Here is a 12,270-nt window from a genome sequence, read left to right on the forward strand (position 1 = left end):
AAAATTTTCTTTTTTTTTTTTCAAATCAATAATAAAAAGAGAAGGGTGTATCAGTAAACATACTAAATGGGACAAACTGGCATAAATTTTGATGATTTTAGAAATTATTTCGTTCATTTTTAAAAAAATAAAATAAATAAATAAATAAATTATTTATTTATCTTTTTCTTTCCATTCCACATAAATTACAATTTTTGGCGCTAAAAAATTATTATTATTATTTTTTTTCAAATCAATAATAGAAAGAGAAAGGGTGAATCAGTAAACTTACTAAATGGGAACAAACGGGATCATAAATTTTGATGATTTTAGAAATTATTTCGTTCATTTTTAGAAATAAATAAATAAATAAATAAATAAATTATTTATTTATTATTATTATTTTTTCCATTTCGCCCGCCATGGATTCTCAGCCTACAACTACAAGAGTCTGAGAGGCTTCGATCTCGGTGGGGTTTCAAGGACGAGGGCACGGCGTCGTGAGGAGCGGATCCGAGGCTCCATTCATGTGCTCCAAGATGCAGCTCTCCATCTCTTGGACATCTCCTCGGCCACTCACCGGTGTCTCGCCGGCGTCCTTGCGACGCCACCAACGGTCGTACACCTCACTCTCTTCTTCTTTTTGATTGGTTGCATTGGAAGTGATGGTGTTGTGGTCTGAGTTCTTGGATTTTTCTTGTTTTTTTGTTTTTGTTTTTGTTTTTGAGTGTTGGTGTTGTGGGGGTATTGATTGTGAGAGTCTGATTGTTTTCTTTGGGTTTTTGATTTAGAGTGTTGTTACTGTTCTTTAGAATTGGTGTTGTGGTCTGGGTTTCTTGAATTTTTCGTCATTTTTCGTGTTTTTTTGGGTGCTGGTGTTATGAGGTGCTGATCTATTAGAATTTGGTTCTTTGGCCATTGATGCAGAGAATCCTGTTTTGGTTTTCTTGCATCGTTGATTGATGTTTTTGTTTTGGGATTTTATCATTGATTTTATATGTTGATGATATTCCTGAGGGCGGGTGGGTGTTGTGGTCTGGGTTTTTTGAATTTTCTTGGGTTTTATTTCTGTTATTGAGTGTTGGAGTTATCAGGTCTTGATTATGTGAATCTTTTTATTTGGGTTTTATTAACATTGTTGATTTTGTTTTAATTTAATTTGATTTGATTTGATTTTTTTTTTCTTATTTTTTCTTGAGGAATGGTGTAGTGGTCCGGGGTTTTTGAATTTTCATGGGTTTTAGTGATTATGAGCGTTAGTGTTATAGCGTGCTGATTAATGAGAGTTTGATTCTTAGGGCATTGATGAAGAAAGCCCTATTTTGCTTTTTTCTGATATTGGGTTGGTCTGGCTGATATTTTGTTCTTGGGTTTTGGCGTTATGCTCTGGGGTTTTTGATTTCTCTTGAATTTTAGTCTTCATTAAGTGCTGTGGTTGTGGTTGTAGTTGGGTTCTTCATTATGAGAGTCTGATTTTTTGGGCATTGCTTCATAGGGTTCTGTTTAGTTTTGATGAGCCGTGGATTGGTCTTTTGATGTTCTGTCTCAACTTTCATCACTGTGTTCTTGGTTTTTTTTTCTTTGTTATGACTTAGGTTCTTGAAGTGGTTTGCCTTTTTAAACTTTCTTGGGTTTTATTCTTCCTGAATGTTGTAGTTCTGTTCTTGAAATTTCGTGGATTCAAGTCTTCTTTAATCTTGTAATTGTGGTATGGGTCCTTGACTTACCTTGGGTTTTGAACTTCTCAAGAATGTTTTTGAATTTCCTAAGGTTAATCATCTTCATGGTCTGGGTTCTCGATTATGTGAGTTGTATTTTTTGAGCATTGCTGCAGTGAGTCTTGTTTTGGTTTTGATGTGCAATTATTATTATTATTTTTTGGGTTGGTCATCACTGTTCCTGGGTATTGGTGTTGAGAGTCTTTGATCTCTGGCTTCTTCTTGGTGGTTTGTGTTTTTGAGCTCTCGTGGATTTTAATGGTGCTGAGAATTTATTTTGTAGCCTGTATTCTTAAAGTTTCTTTGGTTTTTATGATCTTGACTCTTGAGTGTGAGCATTGGGTCTTGTTCACGAGAGTCTGATTCTAAGGGCTTTTCTACAGAGAATCTCTCTCTCTCTGGTTAGTGTCATGGAATTTTCTTTTAATGTTTTTGTTTGGATTGTTTCACTTTTCATGGATTTCGGTGTTGAGTGTTTTTCGTTTTTGGGTTGTGCCAGTTCTTTAGAAACTCTGAATGATTTGTCAATGAGTATATTTCTTACAAAGTATAAAGATAATTTGAAGAAGCTAATTTGGTGACCTTCTCTATTTGCATTGCATGGTTTATATAAGCATGAAATAATTTGAATGGGTTCATAACGTTTACTTCATAGAGGTGTGTAATTCTACAATTAAACTGTAGTTAGGCATGATAAATCATGTTTAAGCCAACAAACTACTGTTGAATAATATCGATTATGAATTTCTACTTGACTTGGGGAAGGAGATTATTATTCAAATCTTGGCTTATTACAGACTATGGAATTTGGATAATGTCCCTATCTGTTGTTTCACTCACAAATATTAAATAGCCATTGATATTTTCTTTTGGTTATAATTAGTTACTAACTGTTCAACCTAAGGTAGAGGCATCTATTATGAACTAATTTTTTGTTGTGTAACTCAGGCCATGCTTTTTTACTTGAACAAAGTTGTTAAGTTCTCATTTCATTAGTTTGTGTCTGCCTTGTTCTCTGTATTACATATCAACTCGAGAAAATGAGGAGGACATCATGGTGCAAATTTAATTCTTCCCTAAAAGTTATGTTTGCTACAACTCTTACAACAATGTAATATCTGCTTCCAGGAAGTCTGCTTTCTTTCCATATTGGATGTGCCCTTCAGTAATAACAGCTCATTCTTTATGGAGGTATGATAAAGGTATGCATAGGCTATTTAACTGTCCAAAGGGATTGTGCAGATATTTAATCACCTAGAATGTCTGAAGTGGTGCTTTGGTTACATGTTTTCTGCTTTCAAAGCCTCTCTGTTTACACCTGGTATGCGGTTTTCCTGGTATAATTACAGTCTGCAATGATCCATATGTAAACTTGGTCATATCTTCTTTTTTAGTTCGTCCGTTTGAAGATGCTAATAGTTAATTTTCAGAAAGTATGCTGAAAACCAATGGGGCTTAGTGCACGGGCATGAATGAGCTACCCACATGAAGCAATTCCCCAACTTCATCACTCATCCTGTTAGTGATCCTTGTGTGCCATCTGGATTGTATGTAGGCTATGTTGTGACATGGTCAAGATACTGAGTATGCATTCAAATGAGTAAAACTACAATTTTGCTTATTTGCAATTTAGATAACTACCAAGGTTTTAGTGCATATTTTGATTAATGACTTAATGCTTAATACATGTCAATTATTTATTGATTAACATGTTTTCTTTTTTGTCTTAGGATAGGAAAATGTTCTTTTCTTGGAGGAAATCATCATTGTGCTTATGAACATATAAATAAAATTGGTATTAGTCAATGAATGAACTACTAGTGTTCAGCTGTTTTCTCTTCACATTTCTTTTTTCTTTTTCTTTTTTCCTGATTGATTAGATAAATCTATGATATTTATGTTTTTAACATCAAGCTCGGGAAATGACTAAGTGTTAAAAAAAAAACCTCAAACATGAATTTTCCATTCTCTTAGCAATTTGTCTCTCAATCTCTTCAAAAATACCTCATGTGTTGTGACTTATGTACATGCAAAATCTGGTTGTTTTAGAATTGAAATTGAAGTGCTAAGACCTTACTGTATCTAGTAAAAGAAAGATATCCCACTGTTCACTATTATAGTTCCATCTGAAATGATGTGAAAAAGCAGTATTTCACTCTTTATATAATCTTTGTGTTCAATTTAAGTAGTTTTTCATTGATTGTAATTTTTTTTATTGCCAATAGCTCCTACTACTTGATATAATGTTGCTCTATGCTCTGTGGTCAATGTAATAAATTGTGCATAAGTTTCACTTCATTGTTATTTTTGCTGTCCTTTTAATTTGTTGGCTACACAGAATACACTGCATTTTTAACTACCATTTTTTACTTGCATTCAAATATTACTCGTCCAGACAAATGGAAGGCTGGTTCTATATGGAGGCTAGAGAGCATCTGTTCAACCACCTCTAATTTCTTGCGTGTTTGGTTACCTGAGTGTGATTTGACATGTATTCCTATAGAGGGTGAAATTTATAATGAAGTTAACACAAGATGGAAAAGTTACATAGTGCAATTGGTTTTTTTGATGTCCCGACAGGTAACTACATTTTGAGCATATATTTGTCGGTTATTTTATGATTAATTAGAAACTTTGATATAATTTCAGTTCATATTTCACAAAGTGATTGTTCGTCTTTCTTACTATTTTCCAGTTTATGTGGTGCTGCTACTACGTGAAAACCATACTGAAATTAGTTAATCAAAATCAATATAAGGCAGTGTTATAAGAATAAATTACTTTATAATTTATGTTGTTGATCTTATAAGATGGTTTTTCAAGTCAATTGACTTTACATGCACTTGCAAAGGGGAGTGTTTTTTGCTTGCTTTTCATGGACTGGCTAATTGTTAGATTAGAAAATGATGAATAAGTGAGTGGAAATAATGAATAACATTTAGTTACTTTGACAATAACATAGCATACTTGACAAAACTTTTGGCAATCATGTGGGAAAGTTTGGTTTGTATGCGGATTATTTTAAAAATTCAAAGTTAATCCATTGACTTTTAAAAATTGGCAGTTTATCTACTTAGATCAAACAACTAAATAAACATAAAATTTATTTACAATGTTGAACTTGAGCTTGGTGCCATTGACTAAAATTTTGTTCATAAACAATGTAATTCTAAATCAGCGATTATACTGCATTGCTTTTCTAGTTCAATTTTTTTAAATTTGACTAGCATGCCTATCAAAGGCCATACACTTGGCAGAGAGATTTTAGAGTTCAATAGTAGGTTTATTTTATGTCCTCTGCTTTGACATTTTGATAACATTTCAGGCAGGCCAAATCAACAACATTTTAGGATGCATGCCACTGTATGTCATATCTAAATTGGCATGGTTGCGTCAAATGCAATCATTGATGGGGCCTGTTCTGCAAGATTTTGGAACCTCAAGCCTGCCTTTTGCTTGTGTGTCAAACTCTGTCAACAAGCCCGTACCTTTACAGCTGGATGTATCATTTCCATCTTTTCATGATTTTAAATGGAGTTTAGCTCGGCTATATTATCTGTTTAACTTACAGCTAGAAAGAAACATCAGCTCGTAAGTCAATTACATAACTGCAACTATTGGTTTTGATATTCATTAGTTGTAATCAACTTATGCTTTTATCAGTACTGGTAGCCCCCACCCCCTCCTCGGGTTGCTAACTCTGTGTGAAATGCATTACCTTCTTTAATGTGCTAACCCTCTCTGTATTTTTTTTTTCCTAACTGTTGATTTTTAAATAAATTCACAACATTATTTTCTTTACCTAGTGCCCTAACCGGTCCTAGCCTTCATCAGTGGTTGACTTTTCTGTAAAGTATTCGGTCTTTTTGCCATATATATTTAAATCTTGATATTATGAATATTGCCATTGCAAAGTGAATTGATGCTCATAATATATTTGCAGGAAATTTTCAGAAGAGGAGAAAAAGCATGAATAGGCTACAAACAAATTTTTAGTTTTTAACTTTGACTTAACAAATAACGAAACAAGTTTCACTTTTTTGTTTTCGTTTTTGGTTTCAGATTCTACCTCTAGTTTTGGTTTTCAAAATTTTCTAAAGGGAGCAGTTAAGAGTGCAAAGGGTTGTGATTTTTGAGAATTAAGAATTGCAAATTCTTATCTCTCTATTTTTTGCAAATTCTTATCTGCTTAACTTGAATGACACGGTTATGTTAGTCCTGGATCTTATTCTTTTTGAAGCATTATAGTTTTATCCTCTCTTCTTGTGGATTTATTGCACAAAGGCTTTAAGGGAGGTTTACAAGTTCATCTATCTTCAATGCATGCTGTGAAGCATAAGGTTTTACAGCTGCACTGTGGTTGTCACAATTTCTTCACCTTGATGATATTATCTTGTATGGTTTGTAGGTTTCTCATTGCACTACTCGCTACATGCTTTTCGTTTGTGATAGTTGGAGGTTTCTTATTTTACAAGTTCAGGTAGTCTGCTATGCTTTACTTTTTTACTGATCTTGCGAGAACAAAGTGGGTTTTTGATATTTCTTATCTTCTATCATCTTTTGTGTGACCTGGTATGACTTGTTTCTTATTGATGGCAATAGTAGTTTGTCATACTTGTCCTCTTGCATCTGTGCCGTCACCTCCCACTAATATCCTTCTATTCTACTCACAATTATAAAAACTTTTGTGTCAAAAACTATTCTAATTGATGTATTATAAAACATAGCTATTCTACTCCATTGTGAACACATGAAAACTTTTTATTTTAATGTTTGAATCTATTGCACAACCTCTCCATTGAAGTAGCCTTTGATTTCATCCTCTCCATTGACTCTCTGCTTTGATTTGATTCAGGCTGCTATGATGTATAACAGCTAGTCTTGTGCGCGGCAGTTTTACTTTTTTTTTTTTCACTCTAAGGGTTGCTTTCATTTATGTGAAACCTCAGTTACATTCATTCACCAACTTCTATCCACATTATTTTTCTTCTCATAGGACATACATTTGGCATGATCTCTATTATGAACCACAATTGCTTTCCTTTGAATTAATTTTAATTTTTTATTTTTTGCTTAGATTTGCATTCCACCTATAAGATCTACAATATGTGGGAATAAGGTGAACAGAGAATGATTACTACTCTGAATGTAGAGTGTTTCACTATTGGCTTCGCCGTTATTGATTATGACTTTTCTGTAGACACATATTCCCCATGAATTCCTGGTGTGCCTGCGTTTATTTTCAGAAGTTGCTTAAATTAATTTGGATTGGGTGGAGATGTCTAGCAATTGAGCCTTAATTTTTCAATCAGACAGAACGTGTTCATTCTCCTAAATTGCAGTGGACTTTGGTAAACAGAGCATCATGTGCTATCAATGGAATCTTTAATAGTTTAAATTTTTGGTGTTTGCCTCCTGTAAACCATTTACTGCATAAAGTTGGTGACAGAATGGTGGTTATTCTATAAAATTTTAATATATGCTTTGCTGATGTGCACTTGAATTGTTAGATAAATATGTTCAACGCACTTCAGCTAATGATAGTTGATAGAACAAACTAAGTGAGGTTTTGCATATCACGAGGGAGGTAAAACTATTGAAATCTGATTCACTGTCATTACTTGAAGGTGAGGTTAGGTATTGCAGTCAGGTGGATTTTTCCTAATAGAAAATATGTACTAGTTTGTTTGCTTTACTACTGGCTGATGCTGGCTCTAACCTGACATGATGGGTTTGGAGCAATGAGAAATATTTCTGTATTTGGTGTACATAAATGTACATACTCATTTATTGCAATATTACCAACGGTCTTGTGCGCTAGGCTGTCTTTTTTCGAGTGTTGCACGGGTTTCCTTATACTATGTGGTTTTCAAATTGAATAACTCACAGGAGACCTTTATTCATTAAAAGATGAAATCAAATGGGCAAACCATTTGTTAGCTGGCATAAATTTCCCTCTTAATCTCTTTAATTGGCCTAGCCTTCTGCAAGACTTCCATTTTTGGTTTGTTTCTGTCATGGACTTTGTACAAGAATTTTGCTGATTGTTATCTTTCCCTCTTAATTAACAATCTCTATTCAGTTCAGGGATTAAAAATCTAGTTGATTAATGCACTTGCTATATTTAAGCTTTATTTTAAAACTCCTTCCATGCACAATTTTCTGTTTTAAGTATGTGGGATGATGTTAATCCAGGAATAAACAGCAATCTCTTGAGGACTGCTTTTGGGAAGCTTGGGCATGCCTTTGTTCATCATCTACTCATCTAAGAGTAAGACCTTGTACTATAAAGATTTTATCATAGAGAGACTTCTATCCACAGGTCACCAAAATTAACGTCTTATATTAATTTCCTATTTCCTCCACATCACTGTTTCTTCTTTTTCAATCCACTGTGCTTACATGACAGCAAAAAACTCGGGTGGAACGAATTCTTGGCCTTGTTCTTGCTATTTGGGGTATATTGTTCTACTCCCGTTTGTTAAGCACAATGACTGAACAATTTAGAGTAAGTTTTTCTTCTGAAAGAAACTGAGAATATATAAGATGGCAGGTATCATGCTAAAGTTACTATCTGATGTGTGCCATCTTGGCAGAACAACATGCGAAAGCTCAGAGAAGGAGCACAATTGCAAGCAATGGAGTCTGATCATATAATTATCTGTGGAGTTAACAGCCATTTAACATTTATATTGAAGCAACTGGACAAGTTTCATGAGTCTGCCATCCGTCTAGGTACTGCTACATCTAGGTAATGGGTCTAGCAATCTGGCGTAAAATTTTGTCATAACCAGTTACTATATTGAAGTCTTCTTTTTGTGTATATCTTATGCTAATGCAAAGGAAGCAAAGGATTCTTCTACTATCTGACCTTCCAAGGAAGCAAATGGAGAAGATTGGGGATAACATCACCAAAGATTTAGATCATGTTGATGTCCTTACCAAAAGGTTCGGAAATTTATGCACTCAAGATAGTATTTCTGATATTTAGTACTTTGCCTTTTCTGATATTTATTGAGAATTGTAACACTCCTTAAATTATGTATTTTGTATAAGTTAGTTGAGGTATGTCATGTGTGCTCCATATTCCAATTCTAACAAAAGAAAGTCAAATTGGGTTAAAACATACATCCACTATAAACTAGCAAACCATATTAATTGACAGTTGTTGCTAATAGTTAATAGATTGATATTAGTCCAACAAGCCAAGGATTGGGACTTTTAGAGGCGTGAGCCATAAACCTTGATGTACCCTCCCATAAGCTTATACTCTATTTGCAAAATAGCAAGCATGCCTGTCGTTAGTTGATAGTTAAATTTGATCACTATGAAAATATTCAATCCTTTAGTGGCCACCACAATAGATAGTTATTTCATAAGTATATTGTTTTGATAAGAGGTTAATTTATGAACATATTTCTCTGTGGACTTAATCATATCTTGTATCCTCAGTTGCAGCCTTAGCTTGACAAAGTCTTTTGAAAGGGCGGCAGCAAATAAGGCGCGCTCTATTATTATTTTACCAACAAAGAGCGACAGGTTAGTATGACTTACGAATTTTTCTTGCACTAATTTATAAAATCTCAAGTTCACTTCTGTGATATAGATTTGCAAACTAGAAAATTTCATAATTAACATTTTGAATTAAATGTTATTAAAAATATAATCTAGGTCTTAAAGATGATGGAATTTCGTTTTTTAAGTATGAGTGGTAAAAATAATCCGGCTTGTATAATGGACTTGAGGATGATTTGAAGCACTATCCTCACAAAGAGAATATCATGAAGGAGACTTGTGCTTGAATCGTATGGCTAATGTGGTGTTTTCACCTCCACTAGTTGTTCTACACTATTCTCAGCAAATGGTAACAATATTCATTTTAAAGGGCTTTTCCCTCCATCACGCCAACTTGTTTGCCAAGTTTTGAGATATACTTCATTTTTTTTTATGGATGGCCCTCTTTTTCTCTCATCTTCCTATTACCAAGTAAGAGAGAAATTCTTATTTTAGTTCTAAAAGGTTCAAACATCAAGGAAATAGGAACTTCATTTTGGCTTTTCCTCAAATTCAGGGGTTTTAAAAAAAAAAAAAGGGTATATTTTAATTAATAAGTAAATTTTAATTTTAAAAATGGGTAGGAGAGTTAATTTTGGAATTGGAGTTGAGTGTGTTGTGGATTCTTGAACATTGGAAGTGGCCTTTAATCATTTGATACTGGGATGGTGTTCTGCATCTGCTTTATGCATATCTCAAATCATTTTTAAAGTCAATATTTTTGAGCTGGCATACAATCAATTATACCGGACGAAGGAGAGGAGATAGGAAATATGTTTGTAATTCTTGAAATATTAAAGTTTTAGAAAATTAGGGTTGATGTTTCTGGCCTGCTTTCGGAGTTATGGGGATTTGTTAAACTAATAGATAAATCATTGTTAGATGCAAATAATGGTATGCAATTCAATAGTCTATGGTATAGCCTAAAGCTAGACATAGTATAGTCTTATGATATTGGATGCCTCTTGGATGACACTAGTAGGTTTGGCCCTTTTCAAAGATACCATGGTTTAAAGGTTACCACAGTTGAACTACGAAAGGAAATTGGCTTGATTTGCTAAAAGTATTTCTGCCACTTGTCATGACTGGATTGGAAGTTCGACTGTATTGGAAGTTTGAGAGTGGCAGGAATATACTCAAGGCCTGGACTTGCAACCCACGCATACTGCACACGTGGCTATCCATGCTCTATTTGCAAGAACTTCCTTATGCAGATAGCCTTTAACCGTAATATGTTGATATAAGTTTCAGTATTATTTTATCTTGTCAAAATCATATATATATATACACACACACAGCATTTTACTTCCATGTGTTTTTATGACTAATCAGGTATGAAGTTGATACAGATGCTTTTCTCTCACTGTTAGCTCTACAGCCTATCCCTAAAATGGCTTCTGTCCCAACTGTCGTTGAGGTAAAAATTATGTCTTTCTCATAATTTTTCTTCAAACGCCTGTTTGATTGAGATAATGTTGTGAAATAGCTTGACACTCAAGACTTGTGTTGTTTTCCCTGAATTTGAACCTTTTACAGTTTATGAGGTTTAACTAATTCAGCTTATGCTGGTTGATGACTGTAGGCCTCAAACTCTAGCACTTGTGAGCTTCTAAAATCAATCTCGGGTTTGAATGTACAACCTGTTGAAATGGCTGCATCTAAATTGTTTGTCCAGTGCACAAGGCAGAAAGGGCTCTTAAAGATCTACAGGCACTTGCTTAACTATAGAAGTATTTTCTTCTTCTTACTGCAAGTAACTTTATTGAGAATTTCATTATCTACTTACAGCATCTTAGAGTTAATGAGTATATATTGAGTGAAATCTGCTACCTTTCATCTATAGGTATATATCATTTGGTTACAAATCATATGGTCTAGCACAACATATTGGTCTTACTAACTCTGTTTAGCAATTTGGCTTTAGATTGGAATATTAAAATTTCCAATTAAGTGCATATATACCCCTCCAAATTGCCAAAATGTATTTATATCAAAATAATTGTCATATTCAAGCACAAAATCAGTATTTTTTAGCAAATATGAAATACGAATTGGCAATTGTCTAGAATGATTGATTTTGTGCTTTCTGTGTTTCAGCATTTATTCATCTTTTTTTTTTTAGCTTCCTTGCTATACCTTTTTATGCTCCAATTTGAATTAGTTCTATAGTGCATAGGACGAGAAGTTTTAAAGTTTGTGGTTTACTTAGATTTCACATCATATTTTCCATATTTTAGTTTATCTAATAATTTTCTCCTCAATGACATTATATAATCTACAAACTTTATCTGCTTCTTACATTTTCTGTTGTGTGGTTTACAGAAAATGTATTCAATCTTTGTAATTTTCCAAATCTGACTGGAATGAAGTACAGGGATGTGAGGCAAGGAATTCAGGAGGTAGAATTGTACACAATTTAAGTATTTGTTGAATTGAATTGCCTTCATTTTGATAAATTTTCCTCTAATTTTGTTTCTTTGTTTCAGGCAGTGGTCTGTGGTCTCTATAGATCTGGAAAAATAAACTTCCATCCAAATGATGATGATGAGATCAAACCAATCGACAAAGTATGCTTATGTTTTGGCTTATCCATAAGTTTAACAAAATTTGGTTTTCTAAAATTAAAATGAGAAAGCTTGAGTTTGTTGTACTTATCCTTAGAATTGCAAAGTTGTTTTTTGTAAAAACTGTTAAAAGTTTGCAAATATTAGTAATCTTACGAGATGAAAAGACCAAATGAAGCAACTGAGTATGATTAGGTTTTAATTTAGCCTTATGGTTGTCAGCTTTACTTGTTTGTTTAATCTAACTGGCAATCAAGAGGTAAAGGCACATGGACAAGTATGAATACGTTGTGGACGTTTCAGAAGGTCCATTAGGTTTGTATGTAACTCTTAAATCTCAAAGTTGATGATTCTATTCCTTTAACCTCACACTAATTACATATATAAAGAACATGATAAAGGATAATGAAAACTAACTCTAACAAAATTAGGAAACTAACTCTAACAGAAAATCC

The 12,270-nt window shown here is 33.6% G+C and overlaps 1 protein-coding gene across 5 annotated transcripts in view; it reads left to right on the top strand.

Annotated features, from left to right (window-relative positions):
• The first annotated feature begins 384 nt into the window (after positions 1–384).
• LOC120249409 (putative ion channel POLLUX-like 2) overlaps positions 385–12,270 on the top strand; it is a 25,721-nt gene continuing 13,835 nt past the window's right edge. The window contains exons 1-14 of one of the 5 annotated variants that reach the window (XM_039257900.1): positions 385–595; positions 2,826–3,281; positions 4,093–4,277; positions 5,023–5,288; positions 6,106–6,177; positions 7,893–7,968; positions 8,107–8,205; positions 8,294–8,448; positions 8,541–8,645; positions 9,150–9,236; positions 10,584–10,668; positions 10,834–10,981; positions 11,574–11,650; positions 11,738–11,818. In XM_039257900.1, coding sequence (XP_039113834.1) covers positions 3,266–3,281; positions 4,093–4,277; positions 5,023–5,288; positions 6,106–6,177; positions 7,893–7,968; positions 8,107–8,205; positions 8,294–8,448; positions 8,541–8,645; positions 9,150–9,236; positions 10,584–10,668; positions 10,834–10,981; positions 11,574–11,650; positions 11,738–11,818 — 1,452 coding nt within the window. In that variant the 5' untranslated portion in view covers positions 385–595; positions 2,826–3,265. Of the gene's footprint in view, positions 596–2,825; positions 4,278–5,022; positions 5,289–6,105; positions 6,178–7,892; positions 7,969–8,106; positions 8,206–8,293; positions 8,449–8,540; positions 8,646–9,149; positions 9,237–10,583; positions 10,669–10,833; positions 10,982–11,573; positions 11,651–11,737; positions 11,819–12,270 lie in introns of all 5 variants that reach the window. The other 4 variants (XM_039257899.1, XM_039257898.1, XM_039257902.1 and 1 more) reach the window with 4 other exon arrangements.

This window comes from Dioscorea cayenensis, chromosome 19 (genome assembly GCF_009730915.1).
Source record: "Dioscorea cayenensis subsp. rotundata cultivar TDr96_F1 chromosome 19, TDr96_F1_v2_PseudoChromosome.rev07_lg8_w22 25.fasta, whole genome shotgun sequence".
Classification (NCBI taxonomy): Eukaryota; Viridiplantae; Streptophyta; class Magnoliopsida; order Dioscoreales; family Dioscoreaceae; genus Dioscorea; species Dioscorea cayenensis.